This window comes from Brassica napus, chromosome C6 (genome assembly GCF_020379485.1).
Source record: "Brassica napus cultivar Da-Ae chromosome C6, Da-Ae, whole genome shotgun sequence".
Lineage (NCBI taxonomy): Eukaryota > Viridiplantae > Streptophyta > Magnoliopsida > Brassicales > Brassicaceae > Brassica > Brassica napus.
The window spans coordinates 5,708,524-5,723,092 of record NC_063449.1 but is presented as its reverse complement, the minus strand read 5'-3'; the positions used below and the strand labels follow the sequence as shown (position 1 = coordinate 5,723,092).

The 14,569-nt window shown below is 30.6% G+C and overlaps 1 protein-coding gene across 1 annotated transcript; it reads right to left on the bottom strand.

Moving 5' to 3' along the window:
- Positions 1 to 9,581: 9,581 nt before the first annotated feature.
- LOC106405561 (protein DETOXIFICATION 50-like) lies at positions 9,582 to 13,236 on the bottom strand. The gene has a single exon (XM_013846081.2). It carries the CDS (start codon positions 12,197 to 12,199, stop codon positions 10,667 to 10,669), a length of 1,533 nt encoding a protein of 510 aa, XP_013701535.1. The 5' UTR covers positions 12,200 to 13,236; the 3' UTR covers positions 9,582 to 10,666.
- Between the last annotated feature and the right edge of the window lie 1,333 nt (positions 13,237 to 14,569).

Below are 14,569 nucleotides of genomic sequence, written 5' to 3'. Positions count from 1 at the left end.
GGATAATTTCAAAAGTTTGACTTCCCCAGACGACTTACATTTCAGTCGTCTGGCGAAAATTAAAATAATAATATTTTTTTAAAAGTAGACGACTTACAGTTAAGTCGTCATAGTTTAGTTTTGCAATTGAAAAAAAAAACTTCAAGATTTAATTATATACAGACGACTTATAATTCAGTCGTCCACGAGACGACTGAAATGTAAGTCGTCCAGGATTTACGAGGTTTGACCAAACAATAGTAGACGACTTATTTTTCAGTCGTCCGAAATAACAGATTTCAAAGTCAATTGCAAAAATAACCTCTGCGTTGACCAGACGACGTATAGATTAGTCGTCTGGACAACTTAGATTGAAGTCGTCCGCGTCTTCTCCGCTAGTTTTTAAGTCTTCTACGTTAGTTTTTGAATAACTTGTATTTTTAAGAGTGATAAGTAACTTCAAGATATGTAAAACTCATATTTACAAAATATGTTCTCTCCCTTAGTTTTACTAAATTTGACTAAGTTTTTCAACGCAAACTTATAATAAAATATGATATGCTTTGACTAGTTACTATTGTTTGTTTCCATCTCTTAAGTATTATTGTTATAGACAATAATGATGACTATTGTTATGAGTTGGAAGAAGGGTTAAAATGCTTTTTAAAATGTTGTATCAATATAAAGCTACCAACATTCTTGTTTATTAAGATGAGAAAAAGGCCATTGGAGTTTATTATTGCATATGAGAGATCCAAAGATAAGAAAAAGGCTACTAAAGTCTATTATTTCATTGATTTGTAAATGTGTAAACACATTGTTAGCACATTTAATACATCTTGGAAAACATTATTACTGATTTTACAAAAAATTCACAACTAAAAGAGTAGACATGCAATTCACAAAACAGACCACAATCAAAACTATTATTGATCATTCCTCTACAAAGACAAGCTTGGATTCCATTTGAGTAGACAAGACCACACGACTTTTAAGAAGTCCAGACGACTTTTAAGAAGTCCAGACGACTTCCAGGAAGTTCAGACGACTTTGTCAGAAGACTTTTAGGAAGTTCAGACGACTTCCAGACGACTTTACAGGAAGTCCAGACGACTTTACAGGAAGTCCAGACGACTTTGTCAGAAGACTTCCAAGAAGTCCAGACGACTTCCAGACGACTTCCAGACGACTAACAGGTAAGTCGTCCCATAAGTCTTCCAGATCTGAAAAACCTGCATATTAAATCTAGATCTGAAAAACCTGCATATCCAAAAACGTTCAAATGGCTTAAAAACAGAAAAATGAGTGAAAGATTAGATAAATCTACCTTTACAGAACACAAAAAAATCCATATCTAAAAAAATAGATCTACCTTTAAATTAGTGGAAGATGAGTACCATCTAATTAAAAACCTGCAAAAAAGATAGATTAGTAAGAAAGACATGAGACAAAACTAGAAAATTCATATAAAGTTTGGTGTTTTCAAGTCAAAGAGATTAGAGTGGGTTTGGAGAGTTTTAGTTTGGGAAAAAAGTAAGAACTTTATACAACAAGAAGTTACCAAATGAAGAAAAATCAGACATAAGAACTTACCAAAACGCTCAGATCTATTATGAAAGGAAGACTTCGTCAGGAGACTTCCATGAAGTCCAGACGACTTCCTGGAAGTCCAGACGACTTCCTGGAAGTCCAGACGACTTCCTGGAAGTCCAGACGACTTCCTGGAAGTCCAGACGACTTTGTCAGAAGACTTCCAAGAAGTCCAGACGACTTCCAGACGACTTCCAGACGATTAACAGGTAAGTCGTCCAAGAAGTTTTCCAGATCTGAAATACATGCATATCAAATCCAGATCTGAAAAACCTGCATATCCAAAAACGTTCAAATGACTTAAAAATAGAGAAAATGAGTGGAAGATTAGATAAATCTACATTTATAGAACACACAAAAATACATATCTAAAATTAATAGATTTACCTTTAAATTAGTGGAAGATGAGTACCATTTGATTAAAAACCTGCAAAAGAGATAGATTAGTAAGAAATACATGAGACAAAACTGAAAAATTCATATAAAGTTTGGTGTTTTCAAGTCAAAGAGATTAGAGAGAGGTTGGAGAGTTTTAGAATGATGAACAATACATTTTTGTTGCAGCCATTTGAGAGGAGGAGAGAGAATGTGTAAATTTTTCTTTATATAGGGAGACAAAAAATCCAATTAAGTTAAATATTTTTGACTCAGACGACTTCCTGGACGACTTACATTTTAGTCGTCTGGTGAAGAAATTAAAACAGACGACTTACATGTAAGTCGTCCAGAAGAGTTTAATATTTTTAGCGGGAAATTAAATATTTTTAGCGGGAAACTAAAATATAAGACTTTCCAGGCGACTTACAAGTAAGTCGTCTTGTTTAAATTATTTAAACGGGAAAATAATTTTTTTTAAAAATTTTAGGCGGGAATATTTGGACGACTTACATGTAAGTCGTCTGTTTTAATTTCTTCACCAGACGACTGAAATGTAAGTCGTCCTAGTAAAATGATCCGGTTAGGTTTAAACGTACATTGGTAAAATTAAAGGTTCGGTACGATGTGGACGACTGAAATATACGTCGTCCGAGTAAATTATTCAACACACGACTGAAATATAAGTCGTCCACACCCTAAACATAACCCCTAAACTTAATTATCTAATTAAAGACTTCATAAAATCAAATCAAACTTGAAAAGTGTTTGCTATACACATAAATAAACACATATAGGTGAAAACTAATTTTTGAAAAAAACATTTTAGTTTTCCAAAATCTAACCCTAACAATACATACAATACTACAACATATGTTTGTCAAACTTCTAAACCAAAGTATTTCATGATTCACTACTTCCACTCATCTATCTTCAAAACAAATCAATTTTATCATATCTTAATTTATATCACTTAAAACTGTTTATAATTACTTGATTTTTATTTTTCACGCATCAAAATATTTTTTTACAAGATTTATAAATTATTTTTAAAATAAACCGGTACCAGGCGACTTACACTTCAGTCGTCCAGACGACTTCCAACATCTCAGACGACTCAGACGATTTACTAGGACTATATTCGTAAAAATGGCTTCTGTTTTTTTGTTTGGTCACAAGGGGCTGAGCTGTAATTTCACTAGGCTTTTAGGTTAGTTTTGCATTTGATTCAAGTTTGGGTATAGGTTTGGGGTTAAAATCAAGTTGTGGGTTAGTTTTGGCAAAAACACCATAAAAAATATAAGAAATGAAAATAAACATTTAAAAAAAAGGAAAAAGTACATTAAGATTTAAACATCTGTCTTAAAATGTACATCTATCTTAAAATGGTAGTAAATTATATAAAAATGGAAATACCACATTAAACAAAAAAAATGTATAGTTTTACATCAAGAAAGTCCCTATAAAATTCATTATTCCATCAACATCAACCTCACACTATCAAGGAAAACTTCAAAGCACTCGAGCAAAAAAATGGTTCCACCATCAACTCTTGCCGTCCCAAAAACCTTTAAGGACCTTGAAGGAGAATTTTTATAACAACGAACTTTTTGTTAGGTGGATTCATTGTTGGGAAACCCGCAACTTCCAAAAGCCAAACTTATTCATGAGAATTGAATTGCTTTTCATATACTCAAAGGTATTCTTACAAATTTAAATTAATCTAATCCATAATTTTATTGTTAATATTCATACTAATTCTTTCATGATCAAACCATTACAGTTAATAACCATTCAAGCGTTTATCCCGAAACACTTCTTTCCTCGCCGAATCAGGTATTGGTTCATGTTGGTTTAGTATTGTTTTTGGTTTATTATCCGGTTTAGGATGGTCCTATTGTAAACATAATTTAAGTTGGTTTAGCATATATTATGCTTAAAATAACTTAAATTAAATAATAGTAATATTATGCTTAAAATATAATTTTAGAGAGTTTTCAAATATAGTTTACAGAACATTATAGGTGATGAATTTAATTTATTAAATTCGTTTATTACTTAAAACTAAGTTTTTTTAAAAACATACTGAGTTATAAATATCAATTCTAGATTAGTGAGTATAACATGAAGACAAAATATAAATATTTCATTTTCAAGAAAAGAAATCCAGCTTTTATTCAGTTACTCAATATATAATATCTTAAATTATTTTTTTAAAAAATATACATAATTTATATACATAGATTAATCTTCCAAACTTAAACTATTACATTATATATGAGTAATGTTTTTAAATAAAAATAATTTCTGATTTAAAAAAAATAAAACAACAAATGGTTATTTTCAAATAAAAGGGACCTTTTGAGGCTCCATAGAGCGTCCACATGAGCAAAAAAAAATTCTCCCGAAAGATGACACATGGCATAAAATATAGTTTTACATTTTAATATTACTAATGTTCGAAAATTATAAATAATATGTAAACATACAGCATAAAAAATAGAAAAACTACATTAAACATATGTAAAATTACCTTTTTTCACTTAAAAAAAAGAACGGCTTATCTCCATAATGTAACATTACCGTTTTATAAAAAAAAAAAAAACATTATATATAATTTCGAAAATAATAAATATATGTAAACATACAACATAAAAATGGAAATACTACATTAAACATATGTAAGATTACCATTTTACATTTTTAATTTTAAAAAATAATATGTAAATATACAGCATAAAAAATAGAAAAACTACATTAAACATATGTAAGATTACCATTTTTCAATAAAAAAGGACGGTTTATCTCCATAACGTAACATTACTATTTTGTAAAAAAAACATTATATATAATTTCGAAAATAATAAATAATATATAAACATACACCAGAAAAAATGAAAATACTACATTAAACATATGTAAGATTACCATTTTACATTTAAAAATAACAATAATATGTAAACATACAACATAAAAAAATGGAAAAACTACATTAAACATATGTAAGATTACCATTTTTCACTAAAAAAAACAGCTTATCTCCATAATGTAACATTACAATTTTATTAAAATAGAAAACAAAAACATAAATATAACTATTTGACTATTTGTCCAAGTTCTTCTATTAAACATTGCCGTTTTACATTAAAAATGGAAAAAAACATTAAGATTTAAACATCTATCTTAAAATATAAAATATAGATATTAACTAAATATAAAGTATAAGAAAGAGAAATACTCAATATATAGAAAAATAAACAATAAGTAAATATTATAAATATATAAATATATGAATTGTATATACAATAATAAGTAAATGCACAATTTTTAAAATATGGAAAGAGTACATTAAATATTAAACATCTATCTTAAAATGTAAAATATATATATTAAGTAAATAGAAAGTATAAGAAAAAGAAATACACAACTTAAAAATAATGGAAAAAGTATATTAATATTTAAACATCTATTTTAAAATGTAAAATATAGATATTACGCAAATAGAAAGTATAAGAAAAGGAAATACATAATTTAAAAAAATGTAAAAAGTACATTAGTATTTAAACATCTATCTTAAAATGTAAATCTATCTTAAAATATAAAATTATTAGTAAATAGAAAGTATAAGAAATAGAAATACACAATATAAAGAAAAATAAATAATAAGTAAATATATAATATAAGTAAATACGCAATTTAAAAATGGAAAATTACATTAAGATTTAAAAATATATCTTAAAATTTAAAATATAGATATTACGTAAATAGAAAGTATAACAAATGAAAATATACAATTTAAAGAAAATGGAAAATGTACATTAAGATTTAAACATCTATCTTAAAATGTAAAATAGAGATATTAAGTATATAAAAAGTACAAGAAATGGAAATACATATACAGAAAAATAAATAATAAGTAAATAATGTAAATATATAATATATGAATTATATATATAATAATAAGTAAATACACAATTTTTAAAAAAAAAAATAGAAAAAGTTTATTAAGCATTAAACATATATATTAAAATGTAAAATATATAATATAAGTAAATACACAATTTAAAAAAAAATGGAAAAAGTACATTAAGATTTAAATATCTATTTTAAAATATAAAATATAGATATTACGTAAATAAAAAATATAAGAAATGAAAATAAACATTTTAAAAAAAGAAAAAGTACATTAAGATTTAAACATCTGTCTTAAAATGTCCATCTATCTTAAAATGGTAGTAAATTATATAAAAATGAAAATACCACATTAAACAAAAAAAAAATGTATAGTTTTACATCAAGAAAGTCCCTATAAAATTCATTATTCCATCAACATCAACCTCACACTATCAAGGAAAACTTCAAAGCACTCGAGCAAAAAAATGGTTCCACCATCAACTTTTGCCGTCCCAAAAACCTTTTAAGGACCTTGAAGGAGATTTTTTATAACAACGAACTTTTTGTTAGGTGGATTCATTGTTGGAAAACCCGCAACTTCCAAAAGCCAAACTTATTCATGGGAATTGAATTGCTTTTCATAGACTCAAAGGTATTCTTACAAATTTAAATTAATCTAATCCATAATTTTATTGTTAATATTCATACTAATTCTTTCATGATCAAACCATTACAGTTAATAACCTTTCAAGCGTTTATCCCGAAACACTTCTTTCCTCGCCGAATCAGGTATTGGTTCATGTTGGTTTAGTATTGTTTTTGGTTTATTAACCGGTTTAGGATGGTCCTATTGTAAATATAATTTAAGTTGGTTTAGCATATATTATGCTTAAAATAACTTAAATTAAATAATAGTAATATTATGTTTAAAATATAATTTTAGAGAGTTTTCAAATATAGTTTACAGAAAATTATAGGTGATGAATTTAATTTATTAAATTCGTTTATTACTTAAAACTAAGTTTTTTTAAAAACACACTGAGTTATAAATATCAATTCTGGATTGGTGAGTATAACATGAAGACAAAATATAAATATTTCATTTTCAAGATAAGAAATCCAGCTTTTATTCAGTTACTCAATATATAATATCTTAAATTATTTTTTAAAAAATATACATAATTTATATATATAGATTAATCTTCCAAACTTAATCTATTATATTATATATGAATAATGTTTTTAAATAAAAATAATTTCTGATTTAAAAAAATTAAAAAAACAAATGGTTATTTTCAAATAATGGATGTAATTTACATTATACTATCATTTAATAAGTATTAGATACATTTTGATATATCATTATTTTCTATTTCTAGAAAAATTAAATTGTTAAACATCAATATCATCTAGGTTACGTATACTAACAGCACAAATTCAAACATCACAAAAAATATTTACATAAACATTATAATACAATAATTTAATCAAAAAATACAATTCAAAAAAACAATATTCAAAAGAATAGTTATATACTTAATATTTGAAAATCAAAGTTATTTTTTCTAAAATTGTACTTACCTGGCCAAGGAGATCAACCATCTTTTTACGGATCGATCGATTGTTGAGCATGTGGTCGATCCGAAATTACTCTGCAGTTTAATTAAATATCTAAAACATTTATTCCAACATTCAACAGATAGTTTCGCTAAATATGATAACTAGATAGCCAACAAAATTACAAAAAAATATTTAAATAGTAAAAAATCTGTCAATTTGACGTGTTAAAATTTAAAAATAAATTTTAATTATGACATGCATCTTAACATTTATATAAATATATATCATAACCTAAACATAAATAATTTAACAACTTAAATTAGAAAAAAATAAAAATCCCGGGCGTAGCCCGGGTTAATCCCTAGTACACTTAAAAGATACTTTACTCTTACTTCATCTCTCATACTTTCTCCATGTCAAGTACTTTCTCGTATAATAATGTCTAAATTACCCTTCAAGCTAAAATTAGGATAAACACCTTTTACTTTCTTCATATCTAACTCTTCATTACCACAATATTTGTCTAAACCCTAGACACCACAAATCTTCTCACCGCCGCAACCCAAAGCATACATCGACTCCAAATTATAATTTTTCTTCAATTTTCAACCATGGCTTGTTCATTCTCACCAGCGATTTCTTCATTCTTACCGGCGATTTGTTCAGTCTCACCATCAAACTGTCCATTCTCACTGTTGTAGCCCAGACTCTACGGTGATTCCAAGTTTCCACATTTCTTCAATTATTTTACCCTTTTAATCTCATTTCGAACCATGTGTTATAGATTTACTTAGATCCATTTGATTCATTTTCAGATGCGGAATAGCGACGGCCGCCATCTTTCTCCTCCGATCCGACGAATACACAATCCACGTCCTTTGGTTGGGAGAAGTGTGGTTGGGGAAGTGTGGTTGCTGTCTGTTTTTCAACTGTCTTCTACTCCTCCACCACATCAGCCCGACCACAACTGTGCCACACCGATTTAAACTGACCCCAACTCTCCAATAAACAGTTAATACAACGCATAGCACTTTCAAACAAATCAAGATCCATCAGCCCTAACAACAACCAAACCATTTCCGACAACCCAAACAACATCATCAACAATGTCAACATAACCACAATTTCCCCATACACATTTTCTTCGACCAAAATTCCTCTAACCACTCCTTTCCCAACCACATTTCACTCAGTCAACCCTTTCCCAGTTCATGTGACCACTCCTCACCCAACCATGTCTCGCTTGACCAAATCCTTCCCCCCCCCCTTTTACACCCGCCTTCCCACTCTTTACCCAACCAGCCATCAGATTAGTTTTTTCATCTTTTAATCTAACGATGTTTCACACTGTTCAAGAAACCTACCAATTAATTGCAACTGAGAAAAGGGTAACTAGTTGCTACTTCCTGACCAGATTACAAGTGTGTTAGAGAGGGGCATTTAGAGAAGAAGAAATACAAAAGGAAGTCAAAAAGTATACCTCCAACAAAAAATACCTAAACATGTTAAAAGCCCAACACAAAGTAACATTTTGTGTAACTTTCTCTTTGCTCTATACATATTGGGTGGGTACTGGGTTTGCGTAGTAATTGGGCGAGTCGTTGTATTGGACTACTATTGCACATAGATGTGTGTAGTGTCGTCCAATGATCTATTGGTGGTTGTATTATACAAAACTATATATATTCGTCACAGAAACTAGTTGCTCTTCATTGTAAATCTAGTTAAGAGTGACCGGTATAGGTGTGAGGTGATACCATAGAGCAAAGTTGTTTACGTTCTTTTCTAGTAAATAAGTTTTTCACGTGGTCCCGGAATGTAGGAAACAAACCACCTTAACAAATCTCTCTGTTTATTTCTTTATGCTCATACATTCACAAACGACACTCGTACTCGAAAACTAAGAATAGCCATGAATCTGTTTTTACATCCAATACCAAGACGGATTCACCAAGGAGAAATTTGGATTGAGGCTAATTACCTTGCTGAGAGGGGAAAGGGAACCTGCAACCAAAGAAAAAGATCGCTTCTACCAAGGACAATCAAGAGACAACACGTCGGCACTTAAATGGAGAGATCCAAAGTGTGCTGTCACAAAGAGAAGTTAGAGGCTCCGATAACCCCTGAAACCTGTCAAAAACTCCATACATCGAGCCACTTAAATATAATTGTTTAGACTTAGTGATCTGAAAATTTAAACGATTTTGATGGTTAACATTTCTTTTGAAGTTTTTCATTTTTTTTTGTTAATCCAGGTTATCCGATTAGCGCCTAAGTACACTTCCGCATAAGGTATCTTTTTTCACCTCTTTTTAATCGACGGTGGCCATCCGGATTCGAACCCGGATCCGTATTGAAGTTTTTCATTTCCATTTATTAATCTGATCATTTAATTTTTGATATACCAATAAAGTAATATTATAGTTTAATTCTTTTTTTTTGGAACACAAATATTATAATTTAATTCATCTCCCACTTTTTCTTTCATTCAATGTTTGTGTTCAAAAAAAAAAGTGGGCAATTTCTTAATACGCACATAATTGCAAAGTTGACTTCTATATTTTAGATTTTTTTTAGAAATGAAATATTGCAATCTTCTATTTGGTAGCTAAATATTTGGCAATTTCTTAATACGCATATAATTTTTATGGAAACTGTCATTTATTATGTATTTTGTAAATTTATTTATTAACATTAATTATGTCTAAAAGTAACAAAGGAATGACATTAGATATAATTAAAAAAAATGTTTTAACTGTTAGTTTCTATTTGTATTTCAGTTTTAATATATTGATACTGAATGAAAGTTTGAAATTCATAATTTCTACCACTTTTTCTAAATCCAAACTCGTGGCTGCATAAGGTAAAAGCGCTGCGGATCACCACCGATACAACGTATATAAACTGCTTGTCACTAATAGTAAAGTTTGGTAGTGTTGACCTAAAAAAAAAAAAGTGAAGTTTGGTAGTGGTGGTGAAAAAAGTCAATAGCCCATTTAATTTTACTCCAATATTTGAACACACCACACTTGTAATGACAAATTCTCAGATATATATTTTTTCCATCTTACAAAAATTTACTTTAGTTCGATGAAATCAAGAAGTTAACATTAAATCCAAAAACAAAACAATAAATTCAAAACAAAACAAAACAACAAATTCAAAAGACTTTTTTTTTCTTTGTAACACAAATTCAAAAGACGATAATATAAAAAACAGAGCACTTTTCCCCCCTTCAGAGACATCCGAAACAAACAGAGTACGTCTTCTATCCCTCAAAAGACTCGATCCTACTAATCAACCGCCCAGCCTCCCCATCCTCGACCTCACCGTCGCTTCTGCAGTCATCCAACGATGTGAGATCCCTAGCCCTTTCTGCCTCAAGTTCCCAATCAATCCTATACATCGCCACCATCATACCAATCACACATGTTATCTGCGCTGCGAGCATTCCGAGCCAAAGTCCCTTTAATCCAAACCCAAACCCAAACGGAAACGCCATAACCAATGCAACAGGCAAACCAATCGCATAAAACGCCGCTGCGTTAATCGAAGCTCCCACCCACGGCCTCGCAGACCCTCTGAGAACGCCACCTACCGTCGTCTGAGGGCAGTTTCCTAGCTCGCAAAGGCAAACTATCGGCAGAACCTTAGAAACTAAATTAATGACTTGTTCATCATCCGTGAAAAACGTAGCCCATACGTTTCTGACCGAGAACATGAACGTGGAAGCCATGATCCCGAGGAGAATGCTGAGACAGAGTCCGACGATGGCGGCTCTTCTCGCTGCATGTGGCCGGTTCGAACCAAGCTCGTTTCCGACCCGAGTCGAGACTGCGGAGCTCAGCGAATGAGGGAAAATGTAAACAAGAGAAGTGATTTGAATGATAAGTCCCATTGAAGCAATAGCTACCTTGGCCTTTTCAAGAAGCCCACAAATCAAAATCATTATCTCATAGAACCAAAACTCGAGACAACCCATTCCACAACTCGGTATCGCGAGATAAAACAGTTTCTTCCATTCTCTCACTCTATCTTCATATGACTCCTCTGTAACCCCCTCCTCCTCATCGTCGCTACCTAGCTTTTTTCCTTTCAAGAAAGTGAAGAGAAAGGCCACAAGGATAAAATTTGACAAAACACTACTCACAGCGATACCTTTAACCTCAAACTTGAAGTAGGACACGAAAAGGTACATGATCAGAAAGTGGAGAATACTCGTCACTCCTGTCAAGATTGATAGAGGCCGAGTCTTTGACTGAGTCTTGAGATAAGCTTTTAATGGGTGCAATAAAGATTGAGCGACGAGATCCGGAACAGAGTAAAGCAGAAAGGTGCCAGCTATGGACGCAAGCTCCATGTCCTGTTTCAACATTGTCAGAATCCTCTCGATGTTTAACCAGATAAATAAAACCGGGAATGATGTGAAGAGGAGGAGGATCATTCCTCGCCAGATGGTTGCCCTGAAGAGGTTATAGCGTTTTGCGCCGATGGCTTGTGAACAGATGGTTTCGGCGCCCCCGGTCAAGCCGGAGAACAGAGCGTAAGCGGTAATGTTGGCGGATGCAAGGGCGAGGGAGCAGCCAGCAAGAGTAGAGGAACCAAGACCGCCTAGGAAATGCATAGAGGCTAAGGAGCGAAGGTAAGTGAAAACAGATGTGAGTACAAATGGGAAAAAGATTATGGCGATTGAGACTGCTTCAGTAAAGTAATTTTTAAGTAAATACAGTTTCTCGTGAAGAGGCATGTTTTGGAGTAAAGGTATTGTAACTTCGTCACTGACATGGTTTGATTGAGACATTTTTTTTATATGTTAGAAGAGAGGAAAACTTTTGGGTGTGAGAGGTGATGCATTGTGCATTGGCTTTATATAGTGAAAAGTCACTGGGTTCTAACATTACTTTTGTTCCAAATTTCGCCATCCTTGTTCTTAGTCAACAGTTATAATACATTAGTTTGGTATACATATATATACATGTATGGTTTAGACTTGAATTTGTACTCGCAATTTCGATTCTCTTTTAATCCATAATGACACGTGGAAAGCATCCATACGAACAACAGATTTTCAACTTCATATGGTAATTTTTATGAGGATATACTTTATTTCTTTTCTTCACTATTTTCCTTCCGAGTTGACCTCATACCAGTTATGAGGATATACTTTATTTCATTACTTTTGTTCCAAATTTCGGCATCCTTGTTCTTAGTCAACAGTTATAATAAATTAGTTTCGTATAAATATACATACATGTATGGTTTAGATTTGAATCTGTACTCGCAATTTCGATTCTCTTTTAATCAATAATGACACGTGGAAAGCATTCATATGAACAATAGATTCTCAACTTCATATGGTAATTTTTATGAGGATATACTTTATTTCCTTGCTTCACTATTTTCCTTCCGAGTTGACTTCATACCAGACCCGGCCTGCAGCGGAAGCAGCATAAACAGCTGCTAAATAGGCTCAAGCCTTTATCCAATCTTTTTTAATGCTAAATTTTCACTGATTGTTTTATACGATGTTTACACTAACTGAAGCCAATTCTTGAGTGGGGTCTTCACCACAACTGGACCGGCGCTGCCTCATACATATATGTTCTTTGATTATGCACACACATGTACTTAACAAGATTTGAATCCAATGCACAAATTTATGCGGTTTGAATCAGCATAGTGACATGTGGTACCTTTCATATAAATAGTAGATTTTCAGCTTTAAAAAGACAAAAATAGCACTAAATCAAGTTTTTGTTCCCAAACTAGCACTCAAGGTCAAAAGTCATAAAAATAACACTTAATGTTTTATCAAAAGTCACAAACTTAGGGTTTAGAGTTAAAGGGTGGGGTTTAGGATTTAGGGTTTAGCGTTTAGAGTTTAGAGTTTAGGGTTTAGGGTTTAGAGTTTAGGGTTTAGGGTTTAGGATTTGGTGTTTAGGGTTTAGAGCTTAGGGTTTAGGGTTTAGAGTTTAGGGTTTAGGGTTTAGGATTTAGGGTTTAGGGTTTAGAGTTTAAGATTTAGGGTTTAGAGTTGAGAAATGAGGTTTTGGGGATAAGATTTCAAATTTTGAAAAATAAAAAAATTAAAATTTTCAAAGGATAAACTTAGAAAGATGCTATTTTGGTCATTTTAGTTTTGGAGTGCTATTTTTATGATATAAACTTAGAAAGATGCTATTTTGGAGATTTGCCTGTATTTTGAGTACATATATTATTTCCTTGTTTTCCATATTCAGTTTCAGTTCATGCAATGTATTCTGTTTGAAATTGTACAAATATGTAACTCTTTGTATTTTAATTTATACATATTCTACTTAGATATGTGCAGACAGGTAAGTTGTTAAATTTGAGTCAAGATGCATAACTTTAAGCTGTTTGAATTCATATAACGACACATTGTAGCTTTTGTAAATGAATAGACTTTAAGCTTTAATTCTTAAGATTTACATTTAGCTTTCACTAATATATACTAATTTTTTTTGTTTTGTTAAAACTGAAGTTTTATTTAAATTAAAATTGAGAAGTTCTTACTTCTTAAATCTGTAGTCTCAGTCCCTAACTCAGATGAGTTAATATATATTGTAATCTATCTTGCTTAAATACATGTGCCAAACTGAAAAATATGTGTCAAATAAAAATAGGTTCAAGATCACTTAAATGCAAAAGTAACAATCAAAATTATTTAATTTTGGACTTTTTGATAACAATATTAATTTCCTTAAAATACGAGTTCACAACTCAACATCAGAATCATGCATATCTATTTGACACTAAAAATTACAATTAAAACAGGAAGATCAAAGTTGTCATTAGTTCTATATATATAAATAATGTAAACGGTACATATTTCTACTAAAATAAATACTATTTATAAGAAGAACAAAAATATTTTACAAAAAGTAAAAAAAGAATATATTGTATAAAATCTTATTTCACCAGATAGTTTATTCCTCTTATTTTTTTTCCTTGTAGCATGTTGTAACATTAAACATTTTCATATATCTTTTTAAGAAAACGTTTTCATACTTCTATTTAAATTATGTTCTAGCGGTATTCTTTTGTTTGCAAAAATTTAATCAAGCATAAATCTAAATAACTTCAAATGAATACAAATTTATTAACAATAAATCAGTCAGATGAGAATGAAATTACTATACCTAAGAAAAGT